Below are 25,902 nucleotides of genomic sequence, written 5' to 3' on the forward strand. Positions count from 1 at the left end.
TAAGTACATTATAAGATTTTCCTGGGGTGAATCTAAGTGGAGGCAGTGAAACAAAGATCCTCTTGGAATCAGCTCCCAGAGGTAGACCCAGTTCATGTGAGTCCAGAACCTTAGGAGGCCCTAAGCAACAAGTTATACCAAAAACATATATAACTCTGCAAGTTGGTTGCTTATTAAAGCTTTTATTTTATTTTATTTTATTTTATTTTATTTTATTTTATTTTATTATTATTATTTTTTTTTTTACTGTCCATAGACAAGGTTACTTGAGAGAGAGAAGGCCAGGATATATGATCTATCAGAAACACTCTAGCTTTGTAAATAATACTGCAGGATGAAAACTATGACCATGAAATAGCCAAAAAAGCAGAATCCTTCTATGGCCTCCATCGACAATGCATTTCTTCTGACTTCATTTGTTTTTCCCTTTGAAATAATCAACCAAGAGCACCTTAAACCACTGTTTGTGGTTGCAAAATGCTCAAATAAAATATTACTTAGATTATGTACAGATAAAAGTGAACAAGGGTTCCAAAAAATCAGAGAATTAGGAATTATAAATGAAGAATTAGTCAATGCACTTAAATTCTAGACTCAGCATAACACCCGATACATAGTAAATGTTTATTAAATGGCAGACTAAATGAGAATATTTATCCTTTCTCTTTCAATTAGGAATATAGATAATAATGATTAGACGCCAAAATGTTACCAGTTACAAATTGGAGAATAATTCAGCATATGATAATAAATAGTGGAAATCATAATAAGAATGATTGCATTAATAGTATACTTTATGATTTTAGCATATAATAAAACATCTTCTTAAAGGTGATAATGGAATTTCTACAGCTGAGAAGAAAAATCTGGAAGCCTGTGTGAGATAGTCATTATTCCCTACAATTAAATACCCAATTCTCTCTTTTATATTGTCTCTATTCCCACAGGTTAAGGAATCTTAATTAATATAATTAATTACAACTAATAATTAATAATTTTAAGGAACATCAGTTATCTCTTTTATAGTGTAACTTTACCAAAAGTGGTTTTGATATATTGCAAAATACTTATGTATTATGTAAATAAGAATTTAAATGGACAACATATAAAGGCCAAAAGGTGACAGCAAAAAATGTAGCAAATCAGAAATGCACAAAATATTTGTATAGTATTATATAATATTAACATATTTTATCTCTTAATACCATTATAATTCAGTCTTCTTTTCTGGAGTGAGTGGAGGACCAAATATTTTAATTAGATTTTCCATATCATGGCAGTACAGTACTCCACACCCCTGTGATGTGGAAGGGATAAGTGTAATTTATCTACAGGATTTGAATCAACTCTAAGGCCCCTTCCAACTTCAATATTCTGTGATCCCTTAAATGAATTGAAAAGAGCTTTTGTTTCTTTTCTTGTCTAGTTTTTTGAAGTCTCCTTGGCTTACGGACTTGCCTTATGCAGAATTTTTTTTATATTTTTCTAACTTTCATATTGAGCATCAATAGATGCTAAGGAACCAGGTTACTTGGTAGTTGAGCCAAGATGTCTGAAACTATACATAATGTAAAATCAATCAGGTTGACCAAAATTTCTGCATGCATAAGATAATCCTTTCTTATTGTGATTCATTACTTGGCAGAGTATACAGTGGGAGAATACAATAGTTTCATGATGTCCCATTTTTTCATACTGACATGAGGTTATTATTAATTCAAGTTTTTATATACAGTGATTAATTATTCCACATCCAGCAAATAGTTTTCTTTCATGAAAATGAATAATGAGGGAATTGTTTCCATATTTAAGCAATGCAGTGGGCTTTTTAAAAGGTATTAATGTTTTTGGATATAAAAGGCAAGATGGAATCTTGTTTACTCTAAGATTTTTTTTTAGTTCATATAAATATGGTTTCTAGACATAGGTATATTAGGAAAAATTAAGTCTAGTAATAGCAAGTAATATTTATAATTACGATCTCTACAAAATGTACTTTTAATAAAAATTGGACTTTTAATACATTTTAGTATAATTTTATTAGAGCATTTTTTATGTTATATTGTAACTTGTACATTTGACGGTTTAAGTTTTTCCAGCCACTGGCCTATAAACAGATACAAAGACAAATTTGTAAGGGGAAAGCACACAGGAAAATTTGAAAAAAGTCCATGATTTTGTATATATTTGACTTTAAAATTTCCTTAATTTTCTTTCTATAATTATACAGTCTCATATTTCTATCCATATAATTTCTCTCATTTCTGTTTCTTTGCAAGAATGGGAAACTTTTTTGAAAATTTTTCCTTTTATTACTGTATGTTTTAACTAAAGGGACTTTTGCTGTACTGACATATCCTTATTTCATTTTGGATTGTCATAGATCAGTCAAAACTTCTCAAGGAGTTATAGTCTTTAGTTCTTGAAATGATTAATTCTCAGCCACCACTATTTTAATCTCAGTGAGGGAAATAAGAGATCAGTGTTAGTCATTCTATTATTATTCTGATTAATTATCTTCAAACTTTGGTACTGTATTCCTTTAACAACAATAATAATAATTCTAAAAGATTCCTCAATGCTCGTATATTTAGTTACAAATTACATCCATTTGTTAAAAGGCTCATAGTTCTACATATTTTAAAACTTAGACAGAAATAGACATTTTTAAAAGGATAAGATTAAGATAAAACAACATTTGATCCTAGAATCAATAGGGAGCCATTCAATTTAGTTGAATAGTAGAGTATCATAGATTTTTGCTATTAAAATCATTTTGGCAGCTATTGATAGATGAATTGTGGAAAGAAGAGGCTTGTGGGAGGAAGAACAATGGGAAAGGCTCTTTCAGTAGTCTAGATGAAATGAAATGAAACCTATATTAATGGAGTGGCTATGTGAAAGATAAGTGGGAAGAGATGGTAGAGATGGGAAAGTACAAACAACTGATTGGATATGCAAGATGAAAGAATAAAGAAGACTTGAAAATAACAGAAGACAACACAAAGTTGTGAAACTGGGAAATTAGAAGGATAGTATTGTATTCAACATTAATTAGGGAAGTCTAAAAGAGAAAGTTTTAAGCAAAAGAAAATGAAATCTAAAATCTGTTGCAAGCCATCATTATCTATTCATCCTCTGTAACTGACTTCATTCCAATAGAAACAAAAAGGCAGTAGATAGTACATTTCCCCATCTTCTTTACTCTGAAGCATCAATGCTTCAGAGGAGGCTAACAACTGGCTAAACTGAAGGATTTGCTTGGGAATTTTTTCAATTACATCTTATAGATTTTGGCTTGAGGGTCTTCTAACAGTTAGGCTATAATTGTATGAAGAAACCAATTCCTGACTCGAGAGAAATTTGGAGCTTTCAAAAGAAGGAGAAGGTAGTATGGAACGTTGGGGGATGAATTGGATACAAACGCCATGATTGGATGTCATAAGAAAGGCATTTAGGCTAAATCATCTTTAAGTTCTCATTCATTGTGTTCTGAGCTTTAAAAGTTTTATCCGGTTCCTTTTATTTTCTGTTTATATATCTTAAAAGTCATCTAGTCAATGAAAATCCCATAAGCATTTATGGTAGGTATTAAAGACAGAAAAAATAGGCATCCCCTGCTGTCAAGGAGTTTATATTCTACTGGTGAAAAAAAGCATAAAGAGCATAGATTTGGAGATAGAAATTACCTTAGACATCATCAAGTCTATCCTCTTCATTTTACCCATGAGGAAATTGAGATCTCAAGAGAAATGACTTGCCCATTAAAAAGTGAGTGAAAAACTGGATTTGAACCTGTTTTTTTAAGGTCTAATTCTGTGCCCTTTCCAATCTACCACATGGTACCCAAATAAGTCCATAAATGATCTTTGTAAGACAAAGGTCATGAATAACCAGGGGGGTTGAGAAAGTTGCCTTTTAGCTTATATATATATATTTATATTACATATATTATATATTACAGTTTTAATTCCAAGTGGTTAAAAACAAGTAGTTGTTCTAAGTGAGTTCCTGAAATCAGCTTATTTACTGATCATCTTTTGCCTTTCTTGTGAAAGAATAAGGAAAAAAATTACTCTCCTTCCCCAATCTGATTTCAGCTTTTTTTTTTTTACTTGTTTGAATTCTGGGTGAACTGGAATTTGCTGTTTGTTTTGTTTCTTTGGTTCCTGATGAAAAGACTGAGAATGTACTCAAGACTAACAAGGAGGATTAAAGATCTATGCTTTTTGAAAAGCCTGGTGTCTTGAAATAGAAAAGGCAGCTATTTTTAACTGGGAAACCTTATTTAACTCTGTTGCTCAAGAACAGAAGGAGGCTACTGCTGTGTTCTCAGTCATTTGTGTCAGACAAACTACTTTTCCTAAATATGACTTTAAAATATAACTTCCTCAACATGACTGTTTGTAAAAGTCAGAGAGTTGGGAAAGGGAATGCAAAATTAGTACACTCTACCAAAGTAGAAGATAAAATACAAAAAATCTCCTTCCTCAGCTCCTCTGGGGTCAGTGGAAAGAATGGCAACTTGACATGATAATGTTTTTGTTGTTTTTTCCTGCTCAAGCACTTACATTTAGAGAAAATAATTCAATAAATATCTATTAAGGATTTATAGTACACAGGCACAATCCTAAATAATGGGAATATAACAATGAAAAATGGTTGTTCCCAGTCTCACATAGTGTATTATTTAGTGGGTTGGGAGGCCGAGAAGAAAAACATTTATAGAAATAAGTGGAATAGAAAGGAGAATGTGACTGGGGCTGGGGAGGGATCTTGCTAAAATACCACAAAAACGATAAAGGATCAGCTTCAACTAGAGTGTTATGTTAGATTTCATGGGGCAATTAGCACCTAAGCTAATTCTTGAGGGAAGACAGAGTTGCAGCATAGTGAAATGGAAAGTGATGAATCACAGGACATGGGTTCAAATTCTGGTCCTGCCACACTTTATATATCTTAACCTTTTGGGGCATTAGTTTAATCATATAAGGGGGACTTCTGAAGTCCCATTCAGCTCTAATTGGCAGAGAACTGCTAGATAATGCTAGGTTGGATAGGGCATTGGGTTTGGAATTAAGAAAACTTGAATTCAGATCTTGCTTCAGACATTTATTAACTGTTTTACCCTGAGCAAGTCACTTAATCCTGTTTGTTTCAGTTTTCTCATCTGTAAAATGATCTGGAGAAGAAGATGAATGGCAAACTTATCCCAGTATCTCTACCAATAAAAGTCCAAAAGGGGGTCATGAAGATTCAAACTCTAGTAAAATATCATCAAAATTAAGATACACCTGTGTAGGTCATATGATCCAAGCATGAGAAATGGTTTATACCAGTGGTATCAAACTTCAAATAGAAATGCAGGCCACCAAACTGTGTATATAGGGATCCCTGTAACCTGCATGAAGACTTAATTTTTAAAATGTAATATTATTTAGGGAGGGTTGTTTTTTATTTATTTTGTTAAATATTTCCCAATTACATTTTAATCTAGCTTGGGTCCATAGTGTTGCAGACCTGGCCTATCTTTGGCCCTTTTATTCAAAAGATCAGAAGAGAGCAGCAAAAGACAATCCTTCTAGTTTTGCTGGAATATAGAGCCTTGGATTTATTCATCCTGGTATTCTTATAGAAACAATTTTTTTTAAAATTGCTACCCTTGTTTCCATTTTCCTAATTACATTTAAGAGGCATGATGGACAGAGTCCTGTCCTTAAAGTCAAGAACATCTAAATGATAATCTGTCTCCCAGGGTTGTTGTGAACACCAAATGAGATAATCTGTCCACCATGTTTTGTAAATCTTAAAGCAAATATTAAAATGCTTATTCCTACCTTTTTGTGTATGTCATCTGGAAATATTAGTCAGCCATTTTTTGTGCATCCTTTTCTTTTTTTTTTTTTTTTTTTTTTTTTAGACAGCACCTCCTTTTCTTTATCATTGGAATTACTTGTGCTTGTTGCAAAATTCACCGTTTGAAAGGTCTCTTCTACATTTCTTTTTTTTATTATTATTATTCTTTCTTTCTTTTTTTTTTCCTGAGGCAATTGGGGTTAAGTGACTTGTTCAGGGTCACACAGCTAGGAAGTGTTAAGTGTCTGAGACCAGATTTGAACTTGGGTCCTCCTGACTTCAGGGCTGATACTCGACCCTCTGCACCACCTAGCTGCCCCTCTCTCCTGCCTTTCTTGAGCTAAATTTTCTTGGAAAAACTTAGGTAGTGAGATCCTGTCTCATCTCTGAAATAATACACTGTTCTAGAGCTTAGTGTTTGTCAGATGACTCAAATGTGTTAGCGACAAAGTAGAGTGGAATGCTTTGAGAAGTTCTCCCTCTTATTCAAAGTTTGTTTTCAAGTGGTGCCTAGATAGTTATTGGAGTGTTGAAAAAAGGAATTCTTGTATTTCTTGTACACTGGCCTCAAATGAGGTTCCTTTCAGCCTAAAGAGTTTGTGTTAATGAAATCAGGCATATAAATTTATCCAAGTTTATCCCAAAGTAGAGCTATAAGAAAGAGACCTTAGAAGCTATAATCTCCTCATTTTTACACAAAGGAAAATTGATTTCTCTCTAGCTTCTAGCATAGGGTGATAGTTATTAAATATTACATAAAATGTTATATTTTGTTATAGTATAAATTTTTCTTAAAATTTCTCTTTTTTAAATAATGGAAAACTACTTGGGAAAAGGAGGGGAATGAGATGCCAAAAGGAACAAATAGATAGGGAATACATTGGCATTTTGGAAGGAATTTAAGAGAGGGTTGGCAATACTGTGATACATTATAACTTTTTTTGTTTTCTTAAGATAAAATGTGTATAGCATTTTCACTCTGTTTGCATTTTGTTTTTCAGGTTTTTTTTACCTTCTTGATCCAATTTTTCTTGTGCAGCTAGATAAATCCAATATATGAATACATATCTATACAGTTAACATATATATTTAACATATTTTACATGTATTGGATTACCTGCTATCTAGGGGAGGCAGTAGGGGGAAATAGGGGAAAATTTGGAATAGAAGATTTTGCAAGGGTCAATGTTAAAAAAAATTACCCATGTATATGTTTTTTAAATAAAAAGTTTTAATAAAACTAAAAAATAAATGCACAAAATAAAGTATGTAAGATAACAAAGGGAAAGAAATGAAAAAAGAAAAATGCTATCCACCACCAAAGAGAGAACTAAAGAACTTTGTGTGGAGACTGAAGCATAATTTTATTACTTTATTTTACATGTGTAAAAGTCTTTTTTTTTTGCAACATTGAAATATATTTTGCATAACTTCATATATTTTCCATGCAAATGTGAAATATTTAACAAAAAGATAATTTTTTTTGCTGAGTTAATTGGGGTTAAGTGACTTGCCCAGGGTTACACAGCTAGGAAGTGTTAGGTGTTTGAGACCAGATTTGAACTCAGGTACTCCTGACTTCAAGGCTGGTGCCCTATCCACTGTGCCATCTAGCTGTACCAAGATAAATATTTTCAAAAGGAGAAATTGTGGGTGACAGGTAAATGTAAAGAGAAAAATAACTTCAATTAAAAGCTCCAGTATTAAACCTTTTAGCTTTGTCATTTATAAGCAAGTCATTTAATTAGAAAACTTCAAGGTTAAATTTATGATGATGCTCAGACTCATTATCCCACTAGTTGGGGGGGGGGAGAAGAAGGGAATTCCTTTCTTGAGTACAAATCATAGCCCTGCAGTGCCTTTAATAGATCTTTGGCCGTTGCTTGGTCAGTCTTCCAGTCAGTGAGTGACCTGTTGGAGTTTAGGGAAGATGGTCTCTGACAGGCATTCTACCTTTTGCTGGGCTGGTCCTCAAAGACTGACAACCATAGTTTTCTTTCCATTTGGCATCTCTTTATATATAGCAGAGGTCTCAGCTTAGTATTTTAGAGGAAAATTAGGAGAGTGTTTTCTTGGGCCAAATATTGAACCCCTTGAAAAGAAGTATTAGCTCTGTGGATGAACAGAAGATATCTTTTGAAAAGTACTACTCAATCTCTTGGAATGCTGTCACATTGGGAAGCTTGTATGAATGAGAGTTTGCTAGGATTTTTTTTGACAGTGGATACCATGTTCAAGACTATTTCTTATTGAAGTGAACTCAAGAAATAACATAGTTATCCCTTCCACTAGAGGATGTGGTGCCCCTGCAGCCTAGAAAATCCGTATAAAAAATTTTGACCCTCTCTTCATATCAGCACCGAAATGGGATATATCTTTATGGTATTAAAAGATAAAATATATCAGTATTATTCAATACTATATATATATTTTTTTTCATTTCTGAATTTTTAAACTTTCTGTGTCATCTGCTGGTCTTTGCATGTTATCTGCAGCTTCTACAAACCTCCCCCAAATTTCCATTTAATTTTGATGTCAATTTATCATATATGGAAACTGTGATGGAGATGATCAAGATGTGGAAAGGATAACTGTAATAGCTTTCCTAATGTTTCAGCATTTCTATTTTCATATCCAGATAAGAACACAAATAGCCAAGAAGCAGGAAAGAAATGCACCCAAAATGACCCATTATTACTCCCAGTGGATACAAAGAAAGCTCAGGAAAACTTGAGGAAAAAAATTTTATTATACCTTTTTATTTACAAGATATATGCACAGACAATTTTTCAGCATTGACAATTGCAAAACTTTTTGTTCCAACTTTTCCCTCCTTCCCCCAGATGGCAGATTGACTAATACATGTTAAATATATTAAAGTATAAGTTAAATACAATATATATATATATATACATGTCTATACAGTTATTTTGTTGTACAAAAAGAATCAGACTTTGAAACAGTGTACAATTAGTCTGTGAAGGAAATCAAAAATGCAGGCAGACAAAAATAGAGGGATTGGGAATTCTATGTAGTGGTTCATAGTCGTCTCCCAGAGTTCTTTGCTGGGTGTAGCTGGTTCAGTTCATTACTGCTCTATTGGAGCTGATTTGATTCATCTCATTGTTGAAGAGGGCCATGTCCATCAGAATTGATCATCGTATAGTATTGTTGTTGAAGTATATAATGATCCTCTTGGTCCTGTTCATTTCACTCAGTATCAGTTCATGTAAGTTTTTCCAGGCCTTTCTGAAATCATCCTGCTGGTCATTTCTTACAGAACAATAATATTCTATAATATTCATATACCACAATTTATTCAACCATTCTCCAATTGATGGACATCCACTCAGTTTCCAGTTTCTGGCCACTACAAAGAGGGCTGCCACAAATATTCTTGCACACACAAGTTCCTTTACCTTCTTTAAAGTCTCTTTAGGATATAATAACACTGCTGGATCAAAGGGTATGCATAATTTGATAACTTTTTGAGCATAGTTCCAAATCATTCTCCAGAATGGCTGGATGTATTCACACTTCTACCAACAATGTCCCAGTTTTCCCACATCCCCTCCAACATTCCGCATTATCTTTCCCTGTCATTCTAGCCAATCTGACAGATGTGCAGTATCTCAGAGTTGTCTTAATTTGTATTTCTCTGATTAATAATGACTTAGAGCATCTTTTCATATGGCTAGAAATAGTTTCAGTTTCTTTGTCTGAGAATTGTCTGTTCATATCCTTTGACCATTTATCAATTGGAGAATGGTTTGATTTCTTATAGAGTCAATTTTCTATATATTTTGGAAATGAGGCCTTTATCAGAACCTTTGACTGTAAAAATGTTTTCCCAGTTTATTGCTTCCCTTCTAATCTTGTCTGCATTAGTTTTGTTTGTACAAAAACTTTTCAATTTGATATAATCAAAATTTTTTATTTTGTGATCAATAATGATCTCTAGTTCTTCTTTGGTCATAAATTCCTTCCTCTTCCACAGGTCTGAGAGGTAAACTATCCTATGTTTTTCTAATTTATTTATTATCTCATTCTTTATGCCTAGGTCATGAACCCATTTTGATCTTATCTTGGTGTACGGTGTTAAGTGTGGGTCAGTGCCTAGTTTCTGCCATACTAATTTCCAATTTTCCCAGAAATTTTTGTCAAACAGTGAGTTCTTATCCCAAAAGCTAGGGTCTTTGGGTTTTTAAACACTAGATTACTAAAGTTATTGACTGTTTTGTCCTTTGAACCTAACCTATTCCACTGATCAATTAGTCTATTTTTTAGCCAATACCAAATAGTTTTTGGTATCCGCTGCTTTATAATATAATTTTAAATCTGGTACAGCTAGTTCACCTTCATTTGATTTTGTTTTCATTAATTCCCTTGAAATTCTTGACCTTTTGCTTCTTCATATGAACTTTGTTGTTATTTTTTCTAAGTCATTAAAATAGTTTCTTGGGAGTCTAATTGGTATAGCGCTAAATAAATAAATTAGTTTAGGTAGTATTGTCATCTTTATTATATTTGCTCACCCTATCCAAGAGCTTTTAATATTCTTCCAATTGCTTAGATCTGACTTTATTTGTGTGGAAAGTTTTGTAGTTTTGCTCATATAGTTTCTGATTTTCCCTTGGCAGATAGATTTCTAAATATTTTATATTATCAGTAGTTATTTTAAATAGAATTTCTCTTTGTAACTCTAACTGTTAGATTTTGTTAGTGATATATAAGAATGCTGATGACTCATGTGGGTTTATTTTGTATCCTGCAACTTTGCTAAAGGTGTGGATTATTTCTAATAGCTTTTTAGTAGAATCTCTGGGGTTCTCTAAATATACCATCATATCATCAGCAAAGAGTGATAATTTGATTTCCTCATTACCTACTCTAATTCCTTTAATCTCTTTCTCAACTCTTATTGCCAAAGGTAGCATTTCTAATACAATATTGAATAGTAATGGTGATAGTGGGCAACCTTGTTTCACTCCTGATCTTATTATTCCAGTTTATCCCCATTGATACTTATTGATGGTTTTAAACAGATGCTACTGATTATTTTAAGGAAAAGTCCATTTATTCCTATACTCTCAAGTGTTTTTTTAATAGGAATGGATGTTGAATTTTATCAAATGCTTTTTCAGCATCTATTGAGATGATCATATGGTTTTTGTTAATTTGGTTATTAATATGGTCAATTATACTAATAGTTTTCCTAATATTGAACCAGCCCTGCATTCCTGGTATAAATCCTACTTGATCATGATATATTATTCTGGGGATGATTTTCTGTAGTCTTTTTGCTAATATCTTATTTAAAATTTTAGCATCAATATTCATTAGGGAAATTGGTCTATAATTTTCTTTCTCTGTTTTCAACCTACCTGGTTTAGGTATCAGTACCATGTCTGCGTTATAAAAGGAATTTAGTAGGATTCCGTCATTCCCTATTTTTTCAAATACTTTATATAGCATTGGGGCTAATTGTTCTTTAAATGTTTGTTAGAATTCACATGTAAATCCATCTGGTCCTGGGGATTTTTTCTTAGGGAGTTGATTAATAGCTTGTTCTATTTCTTTTTCTAAAATGGGACTATTTAAGTGATTTACTTCCTTCTCTGTTAATCTAGGAAGCCAATGTTTTCGGAGGTAGTCATCCATTTCACTTAGATTATCAAATTTATTGGCATAAAGTTGGGCAAAGTAACTCCTTATGATTGCTCTAATTTCCTCTTCATTGGTGGAAAGTTTTCCCTTTTCATTTTTAAGACTAACAATTTGATTTTCCTCTTCCTTTTTCTAATCAAATTTACCAAAGATTTATCTATTTTGTTGTGTTTTTTTCATAAAACAACTTTTAGTTTCATTTATGAATTCAATAGTTTTTTTTTTTTACTTTCAATATTATTAATTTCTCCTTTTAATTTTAGCATTTCAAGTTTAGTGTTTGATTGGGTTTTTTAAAATTTGGTCTTTTTTTAACTTTTTAAGTTGCAAGCCCAATTCATTGATCTTCTCTTTCTCTATTTTATTCAACCCTTATTACCACTTTGGCTGCATCCCACAAATTTTGGCATGATGTCTTATTGTTGTCATTATCTTGAGTGAAATTGTGTCTATAATTTGCTGTTTCATCCAATCATTCTTTAAGATGAGATTATTTAGTTTCCAAATACTTTTTGGCCTATTTACACCTAACTTTTTGTTGAATGTAGTTTTTATTGCATTGTGATCTGAAAAGAAAGCCTTTACTATTTCTGCCTTCCTGCATTTAATTTTGAGGTCTTTATGTCCTAATATATGGTCTATTTTTGTATAGGTTCCATGAACTTCTGAGAAGAAAGTTTACTCCTTTCTGACACCATTCAGTTTTCTCCAAAGATCTATCATACTTAATTTTTCTAATATTCTATTTACCTCTTTAATTTCTTTCTTATGTGTTTTATCTAATTCTGAGAGTGCAAGGTTGAGATCTCCCACTATTATAGTTTTGCTGTTTATTTCTTCTTACAACTCTCTTAATTCTCCTTTAGCAAGTTAGATGCTATACCAGTTGGTGCATATATGTTTAATATTGATATTGCTTCATTGTCTATGCTAACCTTTAGCAAGATATAGTTTCCTTCCTTATCTCTTATAATTAGATCAACTTTTGCTTTTGCTTGATCTGAGATAAGAATGGCTACCCCTGCTTTTTTTGATTTCACCTGAAGCATAATAGTTTCTGCTCCAGCCTTTTACCTTTATTCTGTATGTATCTCCCTGCTTTAAATGTGTTTACTGTAAACAACATATTGTAGGGTTCTGACTTTTGATCCAGTCTGCTATCCACCTCCACTTTATGGGAGAGTTCATCCCATTCACATTTACAGTTAAAATTATTAATTCTGTATTTCCTGCCATCTTCTTATCCCCAGATTATGCTTTTGTTTTCCTTGCCCCCCCTTACCTCCTTTCCCAGTATTAAACTTATGGGCACCACTTGTGTCACACAGCTCTCCCTCTTTAGGATTCCTCCCTCCCCCCTTTGAATCCCTTATCCTTTCTTGTACCCTTCCCTTATTACTCTTTTCCTTTTCCCTTTTCCTCTCCCACTTTTTAATGGGGTGAAAGAAGTTTCTCTTTAAAACAAATATGTCAATTATTTTCTCTTTGAGCCAACTCTGATGAGAGTAATATTCACACAATGTTCCTTCCCCTCAGATATGATAGGTTTCCTTTGCCTTTTCATGGGATGTAGTTTCCCTCTTTATCCCCACTTTTCCCTTTTTCTGACACTTTCACCTTTCCCTTTCTACTTCCCTTTTTTATGTTATATCAGTAAAATCAAATTATACATGTACTCTTTATGTATATCCACAACAGAAATACAGTTCTCAAGAGTTCTTTTTACCTTTTTCTGCTTCTCTTGAGTCCTATGGTTGGAGATCAATTTTTTTGTTTAGATCTTTTTTTTTTTTTTTTTTCCTTAGAAACAAATGGAATTCATCTGTTTCATTAAATGATCATCTTCTTCCATGGAAGAAAATGCTCAGCTTAGCTGGGTAGCTTATTCTTGCCTGCATTCCAAGTACTTTTGCATTTCAGAATATCAGAATCCAGGCCCTTCAATTCCTTAATGTGGAAGCAGCCAGATCTTGAGTGATCCTTATTGTGGCACCTCAGTATTTGAATTTTTTTGTTCTGGCTGCTTGTAATTAGCCACAGTATTTCTTGGAGTTTTTATTTTAGGGTCTTTTTAAGAAGGTGTTCAATGAATTCTTTCAATGCCTATTTTACCTTCTGATTCTGTTACATCTGGTCAATTCTCTTTGATGATTTTCTCTAAAATAGTATCTACGCTCTTTTTTTCATCATAATTTTCAGGAAGTCCAATGATCCCCAGATTATTTCTCCTAGATCTATTTTCCAGGTCTGTTGTTTTTCCAAGCAGATATTTAACATTTTTTATAGTTTTCCACTTTTTTGGTTTTACTTGACTGATTCTTGATGTCTTAATGAATCATTCATTTCTATTTGTTCAGTTCTGATTTTTAATGAATTATTTTCTTCATTAGCTTTTTTACTTCTTTTTGTATATGTCCAATTGAACTTTCAAATGAATTGTTTTGCTCTATAGAATTTTTTTCCCATTTCACTAAATTTTTTCTTTACTGAGTTATTTTCTTTTTCCAATTCACAAATCCTGCTTTCCTGGGAGTTCTTTACCTTTTCCAATTCACAAATTATGTTTCCTTGCACTTCCTGTGAGTTATTTACTTTTTCCAATTCATATTTCAGGAAGTTGTTATTCTCTTGCATAACTTCTCTTTCCTTTCCCCATTTTTCTTCTAGTTCTTTTTTAAGCTTTTTTATAATTTCTTCAAGGAGAGCCTTTGTGTTGGGGACCAGGTTATATTCCCCTTTGGGATATTGTCTGGAGACTGTGCTATTAGTCTCCTTGGAATTGAAAACCTGCTCTTTTTCTGTATAGAAGCTATCAATCATCCTTTTGATTTTTTTATTCATTTTTTTAAAAAGCCTTTAGGTTCTTCCTTCAGGGCATGGAGGTTACCAGCTTCCTCTGCAGAGCAGGGATAAGTATATGGACAGTAGGTATCCTGTCACTGGGCTGTAAAGAGCAGCCAAGCTGCAAGAGTGCTGGAATTGACTAGGCCTGGGCATCACAGGCGGAGCTGGGGAAATGCCCTACAAGGAGCCCTGCTGTGAGGATTAGCAACTGCCTTGGGGCTAGAGGCTCAGCAGCTGAGAAAATTCTTTACCTATTCTGAAGTAAATAGACATCCCTCAAAAAAAAAAAAAAAATAACCACCAAAAACCTCAATAGCATATATGCTGCCCTTATTTTTTTTTTAAAAAGGATTTGGGTCTCGAGATAATTTTTTCTCTGCTGTTTCCAATCTGCTTGATTGGAATATACTGGATTTATTTTATTTTAACTGTTTTATATGGTCAATTTAATTTTTTTTCATTTTTAGGTGGACGGGGGCAAGATGGATGTCCAGTCATCACATTCCCAGATTACCCAGCTTTCAGCGAAATTCCAGAGAAAGAGTTTCAGAATGTCCTGACCTATCTTACCAGCATTCCCAGGTAGGTTTTTATTGCTTAGAATCCAGAATGTCAATGCCTTTCAATTAATGGTTTCATCTGCATGACGCAGGGAAAGCACGATAGATTGAGAGTTGAAGAACTTTGATTCAAATACTGACTTTATCATTTAATAGCTGTGTGTGATCTTGGACAGATTTTTGGGTTTCAATTTTCCCATCTCTAAAATCAGGACATGATGACCTCTTCATACTCTTCCAGAACAGTGTTTTAAGTTGATTCTTTCCCAAGAATTATCTCATTCAATTTCATGTCACCTCATCAGATTATCACCACTAGTACTGTTACCGTTTTGCCACTTAAAACCTTGAACAGTTTGAATAAGATGCAATATACGGGGCACTAAAGCCAAGCTATGCCCAAGGTTTCTTAAACTCCTCATGGAATTCTCTTTCCTCTGCCCCCAAATACCTCCAAAGCCCTGATTTTTCATGCTTTTATGCTTTATGTATAGTTTATATTACCTCAGTGATTTAGCACATCATGATATGACCTAAGTTGTCCTTCATAAAAATACTTTTCAACCTCCTTCATCCTTCATAAAATGTTGATGAGTGTTTAAATTAAAAGGAGGAATGTGAATACTAAAATTGTAATCCTTTTACATGAGTTGAAAGAAAACTAAAAGTTACTGTAAGTGTCTGATGAGTTTAAGGAGATGGAAATCAAATTTTATATCCAAGAAATTAACAGGACTACTTGTCTCAGTTCAAGTGAATGAGTGATTGAGTCATATACAGCTTTGTTATTCCGAAAGTGAATCCCAGTTCAGAATGTTTTTCTTTAGTCTCTGTCTAAGTACATAGAAGGGCAGGAGAACATGGAGAGCCACCCTCTTTTCTTCAGTTCAGAATTTTGTCATAAATACAGCTAATTGTCAAACCAGTTAAACAGGAGATGGCTCACCCACTCTTTGATGCTCTGTGTCACTGACTGCTAAGAGGCAGTAGTCTGTCATACAGTAAACTGAGATATTTGGAGTAAAATTTATTTTTGTCCTGTGGCAAGAAAAACAATGTCTTTTTGTTGGTTTATTTTTATATTTTTTAAAAAGTAGAATTATTGTGGTTTTTTTCCCTTGGGTTGCAAACAAAATAAGGTTAGTCTTTCAAGTTTCTCCCTGTCCTAAGAAATAACAAAAAAACAAGTTCTGTCAGTTACTTAAGATAACAAGTTTATTATGGTCTATAGCATTTTAAGTCCCTTGTGGGTTTCTTGGAGTGCACATTGGCCAATATGACCTACTTTCTAACTTGGGACACACTCTAGCACTCAACAGAAATATATAATATAGTGATTTCAAAAGTGCTTTGAAAGGAAGGGAGAGGTCAAGAAATAAGTAATCAGATTGCAAAATTGGAAAAAGTTTACTTTAAACAAACCTTCATGAATGTAACAGAATTTTAAATATAATTTAGAACAGAGATTCTTACAATTTTTTTCTTGGTATATCATAGATACTTGTTAGTCTGATAAAGCCTTAGGACTCCTCAGATTAATGTTTTTAAATTCATAAAACAAAAGATGTAGGATTACAAAAAAAATCAATTATATTGAAATAAGTTATCATATTATTTTTAAGCTTATATACCTAATTTAAGAATCCTTAATTAAGAAGGAGAGGTATAGGGCATAGTTAATAGTAGAAGAAATGTTCTTCTTTTTATGTGGTATAGTTTAAGCAGAGACTTTAAAATTAAAAAGCAAAGATGGAACATGAGGGCTCTTATATGATCTAGTTTAATTGGAATATGGCTGCATGATCAAATAGAGATGAGAAGATAGAATGAATTTAATTAACAGCAAATTTCAAAGTTAATTTGATCTAGAAGCCAATGGGATAACTCTAGAGTCATAGACTTAATTATTGATAGTGTTAGGTCAACAGTCCAGAAGATCTGAGTTCATACCCAACCTCAGACATTTCTTACCTGTGTAAACTTAGGCAAGCCACTTAACTTTTATTTTCCTTATATATAAAATGAGGGTGATAGTAGCACCCATCTACCTCCTACATTGTTGTGAGAATCAAATGAGATAATTTTAAAGCATTCATATAGGTTTACTATGTGTCACACACTTTGCACAGTGCCTGACACATAGTAAACACTATATGAATGTTGTATTATCTTTTGTTATTATTTTATTATTGTTATAGTAATGAATTGATAAGGTGACTCTGGCAGTGGTGAGTAGGACTTTTAAAAAATATTTTTCTTAATTATATATGAAACAATTTTAATATTCTTCTTTTTAAATTTTGAGTTTAAAATTCTCTCCTTCACTTCTCTTCTTTCTCCTTTCCTGAGATAGTAAGCAATTTAATATAGATTATACATGTACAATCATGCAGAGCATTTACATATTAGTCATGTTTTGAAAGAAAACATGGACCAAATAAAAAACTCCACAAAAAAGTGAAAATAATATGGTTTGATCTATATTCAGACTCCACCAACTCTTTCTTTGGAGGTGGTTGTTGTTTTACATCATGAGCCCTTGTGTGAGAATGAGTGTGTGTGTATGTGTGTGTGTGTGTGTGTGTGTGTGTATTGAATTATTGTATTATTGAGAATAACTAATCATTCACAATTGATCATCATATAGTATTGCTGTTACTGTGTATAATGTTCACCTGGTTTTGCTCTCTTCATTTTGCATCAGCTCATATCTTTCCAGGTTTTTCTGTCATTTCTTAGAAGTCACAATTATATTCACTATAATTACATAGTACAATTTGCTAGCCATGCCCTGATTGATTGACATCTTTGCTACCACAGAAAGAACTGTTATAATTTTTTAAATAAATAGTTCATTTTTCCTTCTATTTTAAATCTGTTTGGAATATACACTTAATAATGGTATTGCCAGATCAAAGGATAGGCACAGTTTTATAAGCCTTTTGGCATAATTCCAAATTGTAGCAGGAATATTTTGAAGTGGCCATAAGCCCAGCAAAAAAAAAAATTATAGTAGTCTGACCATGAAGTTACTACAAAGAGCTTGGATACAAAATGTTATTTATTTATTTTGTTTTAGAAGTGATTCGGTAAATTTAAGTCACACTACAGAAAAATAATTGACCCTGGCAAATAACTGACTAGACAAGGTTTTAAGAACAATATTTTCTCTCATTCTTTCCCTCTCTCCCTCTTACTCCTTCCCCTTCCCCCCTTTCCCCTTTTCCTTCTCCTCCCTTCCCTATTGCTCCCTTTTCCCCTCTTTCTCTTCCTCTCTTCTCTTCTGCATATATCTCTATCAGAGAAGGGAGAAATACTGTTCTTTTCATTTGGAAAAGTCTTCTAAACCAAGTAGTCTTCTCTGTAATGAAAGCATCTAGCAATTAGGTTCTTCTAAACAGAGTCTCCTGACTAAAATTCTTCCCAGAACCTCTTGTTGTAACAGTAAATTATTTTATGTGCTGCTCCATTTTGTGCCCCAATTGGTTTTCTTGGTTTATGATAGTACCAAAGCCTCTCTATTTGGAATCCAACTTGAAACAAGTCTCTGAATCTAGACATGCAACATATGGCAAAATGTATGATGTACTTAAAAAAAAATCATTATTATTTCATCAAATCACTTTACTTGTGAAGGAAATGGTGGAATCATCAGGATTCCTCTCAGAGGTATAGAACACATTGAAATTATTTTCATTGTTTTCCTTGAGTTGTATGGAATATTAAAATTATATGAAATAGGAAAGATTTTTAATATATTTCTTTTGGGACAATGTCATTCTTGCTACACACATGTTCTTTTATTTTTATTATTAGATGGAACCATTTGGATTCCTAGTTAGTGTGTTTCTAGAAATGTAAATTATCAGGAAGACACACACACAACCTTCCACAAAAAATTATATTTGGACTTTGCTTCATTTTCATTATCCTTGCTCAGTCTAACTCACTGTTTCTCAAACCATTTCATTCCATCTTCATAAAGCCCTTTTTTCTCCTATGCCACTCTAAAAACTTCAGGTGGGCAAGGGCCACATGGTGAAATAAACTGATTTATTGATTTCATGTAACCTACCACTTCCCAAAGCCATTGCCAAATAGTTGTTCAGAAATATGCAGCATTTCCCCTTTTAGGTCTTTTCACAACTGATACAGACTCCCATGTTATCCCAGCTTGAGGTAGTACTTTTAAGCCTAGGAGAACCTGATTTAGGGTTCTCCATTTCTTACCTGGTTGTGGCGTCAGATGGAGTAGTGACTTGATTGCATCAATCTTGTTTTACAGATAAGAGTAAATGAGACTAGATAAAGCCAAATTGGCAAGTATTACACTGACCCAAGGATAGAGATAGCACTGGGAACTTCATTCTTCTGTTTTTTTCCCCTTTAATCTGTCAAGTGTTTTTTTCAGTGCCAGCACTTGTCTTTGTGCTATAGATAGCCACAAAGGCCAGTGAAACCATTCCTGCTCTCAAGGAGCTTATTTAATTGAAAGTCAGCAACATGTACTCAGAGAAATAAACACAAAGCATACACAAACTTGTAAGGGAGGGAATCATTTATAAATATATATATATATATATGTATATGTGTATATACATATATATATATACATGTGACATATGTACATGTTGTATGATATATACCTAGAACCAACCCCTATAAATTATGGGTAGTAGTAATAATTTAATGACCTGTTTGAAAATCTGACGCATGAATAATAAGTTTCATTCTCTTGAAAGAAGAGACATGAAATATTCATTTAGATGGGTTATCTTTCATAAAACTTCCCTTTTTCTATTTAGTTTTTTTAAAGCAATGAGAGAATGGAGTAGGAAGCAAAGCACTTGGTATATTTTAATGATGGAGGGAAAAAAGAAGAGTTCCCCAAGTTGTTGGAGAACCTGGGATTCCAAGCTTCTGATTGAGAAAAAACAAAGTATACTGCCACCTGGTGGAACTAATTATTATAACCTATACTGTTTTCATGTATGTGAGTAATTTTTATAGTCAACTGGATGCAATAAATTATCCTTTAGGGGCCAGCTAAGGGAGCAAAGGTCTGGATATATGCTGTTATGTTTTCTAAATCTTGATGAGACTCTCTAGTATCAACAGAAATTGTTTTGTAACGTTAAAAAAGTACTTTAAGACTTTAAATATTATTTTTTTTAAATCTGAATTTAAATTTTAGATTTAAAAACCAAATAAATAAGGATTCTTCATGTAAAATAGAACCAAAATAAGAATTACACATAAAACTACAAATATAAAGTATGCAAAAATTTATTTTCCTTTTAAACATGTGATAAAGCAAACGTTCAAAACTCTTACTTGTCTGTTTCCTTAATGACATCTCTGTTCCCCTCTCTTTCCCCTTCTCCCTGCCATCCCCCTCTCTATTTGTCTCTCTTTTTTTCTTTCCCTTCTCTCCCTTCTTTCTCTGTCACTCACCCCTTTCCTCCCCAAATTCTTTCCTGTTGAAAAGAAAAAGAAACCCTTGCAGCAAATGTCCAGTCAAGTAAAACAAATTATCCCATTGTTCATATCTGAAAATATATCTTTCATACTGCACCTTGAATCCATCACCTCTTTTTCATCAGTGTATTAATCAGTTGTTTTTCTTTACAATTCTATTGTTATTTTGCTTAATTTTTTCTGGTTCTGTTTATTTTACATCAGTTCATATATAACTTTTTAAATTTTTCTGAAATTGTCTTTTTCATTGTTTCATGTGGCACAATAATATCTCATTACTGTAACATATCTTAATTTGTTTAGTCATTTCTCATTTGATGGGCACCTCTCCCTTTTGTTTGTAATTCTTTGCTCTGACAAAAAGAATTACTATGAATGTTTTTGTTCATATCTTGGTCCATTCTCTCTCTCTCTCTCTCTCTCTCTCTCTCTCTCTCTCTCTCTCTCTCTCTCTCTCTCTCTCTCTCTCTCTCTCTCTCTCTCTCTCTCTCTTTTTTTTGTTATCATCACTGAGAGATTAATTGCTGAGAATCACTTTGCCAATATGTCAGATGTCAAATTTGAACTTCTGTCTTAGATTAACTGTTTTTCTATACTTATTACCTTCCTAAGTATTATTGACATGTAGTCACATGAAAATAATTTTGTATAGAAACCATCATGTGGGAAGCAGGTCATCTTAAGCATAATTATATTTGGAGTTTTATTTTTCTTTCAAGTTAAGTACTAGTATTCCTCAAATAATCAGAAGATGAGATGAATACCCTAATCTAAAATGTAGTTGGATAGTTATGCATCCAAGGGAGAATGGAGATTGCATGTCTATTTTAAAAATGTGTATTTAAAATTCATATTCTCTCATTCTTTCTCCCTTTCCCTCTCCCTCTTCTTCTCTCTCTTTCCTCCCCCTCACTTTCTTCTCTTTCCTCTCCAATTCCTTTCCCTTTGAAAAGATAAGAAAAATGCATGTTTATTTAAAAATCACAGATTTGATGTACATTCTTTATAATGTAAATATCAATTATAAACCACTTTTCCCAAGGTATTTTTATTAAAAGAAACTAATTTTTTCATTCTTTACAAAGAATATATTTCAGCCATTAAAAATGAATGTTGGGTTCTAGTTTTAGCATTCCTACTTCTATAATCACATGCAAATGATAAAAGTACATATTTAAAACATCACTTCTGATTAGCAGCTGCAAGGTAATTAGGAAAGATTAAAGAGAATTAAAGAGGCAGATGATATGAAATTTTTAATCAGATGAATACTGTAGGTACGTATGTAAACGAAATTTTAGTCAAATGTATGATAATTATTGAGCACACTGCCTGGCACATAACAAGTGAATAATAAATATATTTTCATTTGTTCAGAGGAGCTAGGTGGCACACTAGATGGGAGTATTAAGCCTGGAGTTAGTAATATTTATCTTCTTGAGTTCAAATCTAACCTCAGACATTTACTCCCTGGGTGACTCTGGGCAAGTCACTTAACCTTGTTTATTTTCTCATGTGTAAAATAAGCTGGAGAAGGAAATGGAAAATCATTTTAGTTTCTTTGCCAGGAAAACACTAAATGGGATCACAAAGCCTCAGAAACAATTAACATGACTGAACAATAGCAACAAAAAGCTTCTAGGGTTTAGCACTGATCTAAGAAAATAAATGAAATCCACAGTGATAAGTGTAGACAAGTACCATCTCTCAAAGAGGCAATAGTAATAATCTGTTATTCAACTTCTAAGCATTCTCTCCTATTTCTGATCTTATGTCTTTCCATTCTTTCCTCTAACCCATACACTATTTTCTTTTTTTTCTAAATTGGAAGATAGCTCCCTTTATTAGGGGAAATGAGTGAAGATGACTTTTTTTGTGTGTGGGAAGAAGTTACCTGTAGGACTTTCCACTGAAATATGAATGCATTTCATTTGAACTATTTTGAACTTGGAGCTTGGCCAAGTATCATCAAATGTTAAGCTTTCTCTAGGGGATAGGGAGGACTTCAGATTTTTTTCCCAATAAATATTTTTTGAATTTCTTGAACAATGTCTTGTTAAGAATGACCCTCCCTCTTCACCCAATGGCAGATACTTCATGGCCTCAGGGACTGTCAATGAATAGAACAGGAAAGAAAAATACTGTGGGACCCTATGTCAGACCTAGAGAGGATAAGGCAACTGCTGCCCTTTAGCTTCCCACTGTCTGGAAAGGTAACTCTTCCAGTGAAGTCTCAAGAGCTAGGTTAACAATGCTATCTATCTGTTAGGTTCTTCAAACCCATCATTGCATCTATCTTCCTGGGTTCTTTAATAAGCAGCTACACAGTTTCCTTTTGGGGGAAAACCACAAGATTTCCTTCTCTTTTCCCTGCTTCCTAACAGCAACACAGTAACCTCTAAAAGTATCATAATGCTGTGGGAAAGCATCACTTCTGGAAATTATCTGTCTCTGATGTTTATCTATGTGATCTTGAGCCCACCAATTTACTTTAATAGGAATCAATTTCATATATATAATTTGCCACAATTGTACAGTGAAATAATTTGACTTTGAATATGAATTGAATGTGAAATTAAATGTTTATTGATCTGTAAAAACCTTTGTGTAAGTTAATTTATAATAATCTATAGGGGATCCACTGGCTCCTAGTAATAAAATTTAAAATACATATATGAGTTGGTGGATTTAGAAAAATATGAAAAGGAAAGACTTGGACTTAGGGTGATATTATTCATCTTCAGGGAAACAGAGGACTAGTATACAGAGTATAGTATTGCCTTACATAGATGAACAAATATATATACATATATATATATATGATTGTAGAAATCTATTGCATATGTTTGTATTTATGTATAAATATATCCCTGCTAAATTTTAATCTTCTTAGGGGAAATAACAACAGGGGAGGGGAAGTAAAAAGACCACAGCAGACAAAAAAAAAAAAAAAGAAAAAAGAAAAGAAAAAGAAAACCTAAAAGAAAACAAAGGAAAGATGGACACCTCTGACTACAATGTATAGTATTTGATGTATAGGTTTTCTTGAAATGGAAATTTGTTGTCTCATATTTTTAATCCTCTGCTATGTACCTGACAGGTTTTTTTTCTTTTCTTTTCTTTTCTTTTTTTTTTTTTTTTTTGGTTTTCCTTTTTCTATTTGTATTTAAATTTAAGTTTTAAATAAGTAAATATTTTAAAGACTATTTTTACATGGATATGGGTCGAATTAGGTGGTCTCTGAGAGTCATTCTACTTTTAGGTCAGTGATGTTAACTAAGGCAAGTTTTTAAAAGGAAATTGATTGTAAATCAGTAAAGGAAAAAAATAAAAAGAAGAAAGAAGGATATTAACATAATACAGAAAAGACATAAAGTTTACAGACTGTGAAAGTTAGTAAGGATTCATTTTGGTACTTACTGTTCACCAATTAGTAATCAAACTTTCTTCTGATTTCTTCTTCACTCCTACTTGACCTTCTTGCCAAGTTTTGTCCATTATGTAAGCAGAGTTTTAACTATTGTCTTGGGATCAGTTGGCAATACTTTTGGTGTCTCATCTTGCATGAAACTGGTCCTTAATGCTAGAGCCTGAGCCAGGTATTTATCCTGTAGTCCTCCAAGTCTGTCTGTATCAGAGTTAGATTGGAGATGGCCCTGAATGAAATTGGAGACCTTGGCATTTTTAAACTAAGGTTTTCAAATGGTCTCACTTTGGCTGAAGGCCAGGCCTGTATAGTGTTTAAAACTAGGTAGAAATTGAGGCAAATTATAAAAAGCAAAGAATTCTTGCCTTCAGGGAGTTTATATTTTATCAAGTAATACAATAGGCACATAACTAAGTATATTCAAAATACAAAGAAAGTAAATGTAAAATAACCCTAACACTTGGACAAAATCATAAAAGACTTCATGTAAAAAATGGAGTTGGAGCAGCATTTTTCAGGAAAAGAGATTCTGAGAAAGATAGGTAAACAAGAAGCGCTTTCTTAAACATGGGGGCAACCAGCCAGTACAAAGACACCAAGATAAGAAATAGAATGTCAAGTGTATAAGTAATAGCAAAAGAACAAGTTTGACTGGATTGTAGAATATGGGAAAGGGGAAAATATCTATGATTGGAAAAGGAGATTAGAATTGACTTTAAAAGCTGAACAAGTTTATATTCTATCTTAGAATATAACAACAGGCAACAGGGAGCTTCTTTTTATATAAAGGAGAGACATGATCAGATCTAGATTTCAGAAAAATTCCTTTGGCATCTGCATGTTAGAATTCACTGGTTAGAGGAAGATTTGAAAAGGGGAAGACCAATTAGAATAGTCCAAGCACGAGGTAATAAGGGATTGAATTCTTGGTCAAAATGGTAGCCATTTAAGTAGGAGATGATGAGGAAGATATTGTGGAGGTAGAAATGAATTTTGTAAATATTAATGATTCATCGTCCCTACCAGATCTGAGAAGAGTTACCCACAGCTACCACTTGTTTATGCTTTGGGGAAAAGTATGCCTCCCTTCACTTTCCTCTTCAAATATCATTTCTGCTTTCTTTGAAAGCTGTGTTCAGGTGCCACCTCCTACAAGAATATTGTCAATCCCTTCTAACAATTACTGTACGTATATGAATCTATGTACATTTTAACAGCTTCCTTCCCTGTCCCTGCCACTGTAGATGTAAGCTCCTTTAGGGTAGAGCCTTTCTCCCCAATTTTTTTCCTTTTTATTCTTAGCATCTTAGACATTATTTAACATGTAGTTACTATTTTTAAAATATTGGTTGAATTAAAATGATGACCAAAAAGATATAGTAGGAAGGTCAAACTTCGAATATTATGCTGGTCTGATCTCTACAAACAATGCACAAAATTTGCTATATGTGTGTGTGTGTACATATGCTGTACAAATATATATATAGCTTCCTATGTGCCCAAGTATTTTCTATGCACAGTCTTATTTTCCAGCCTATGCCAAGCTTCTGGGGCCATTACTCTCTCTAAGGAAACAGCTGTTTCTAAGCAGCAGCAGATTAAGGAAGCCCCAAGAGTCACAACACTACACAGACAGTTCTCATGGTGTGGGTAGGAAAGCCCTAAGTGAGATATATAAATTCTGAGCAAGTATCAAAGCCCAGAGTTAAAATTACTTTGCAGTTTGTACTAGATATTTAGGACATAGCAGATGTTGTTAGTTTCTTTTGCTTACCTTATATAGATTTTTTTAAAAGAAACAGCAATATTTATTACTGTTTCACATGCAGGTTGTTTGCCATTTCCAGGAATTATCCTTGAAGTAAAGAGGATGCACTTAGGTTCACAGCTCTAATTTCCAAGGAGGTATCTAGATAAATAGAAAAAAGGGATAGCTGATACTTGTTATAGGGATAGAGTCAGGAATTGGTTATATAATTTCATTAGTATAGGGAACTCCCAGATGAACATATTTCTATTAATGTAGGTTGGCACCTCCCCTTCAATTTAAGTATTAGCAAGTTTCTTGGA

The 25,902-nt window shown here is 33.0% G+C and overlaps 1 protein-coding gene across 1 annotated transcript in view; it reads left to right on the forward strand.

Moving 5' to 3' along the window:
• The window catches only part of MCF2L (MCF.2 cell line derived transforming sequence like), a 208,183-nt gene that overhangs the window by 87,015 nt on the left and 95,266 nt on the right, over positions 1 to 25,902 (forward strand). Inside the window, 1 exon segment of the mRNA XM_074299566.1 lies at positions 14,835 to 14,949. Within this exon segment, the coding sequence (XP_074155667.1) occupies positions 14,835 to 14,949 (115 nt within the window).

This window comes from Sminthopsis crassicaudata, chromosome 3 (assembly GCF_048593235.1).
Source record: "Sminthopsis crassicaudata isolate SCR6 chromosome 3, ASM4859323v1, whole genome shotgun sequence".
NCBI lineage: Eukaryota > Metazoa > Chordata > Mammalia > Dasyuromorphia > Dasyuridae > Sminthopsis > Sminthopsis crassicaudata.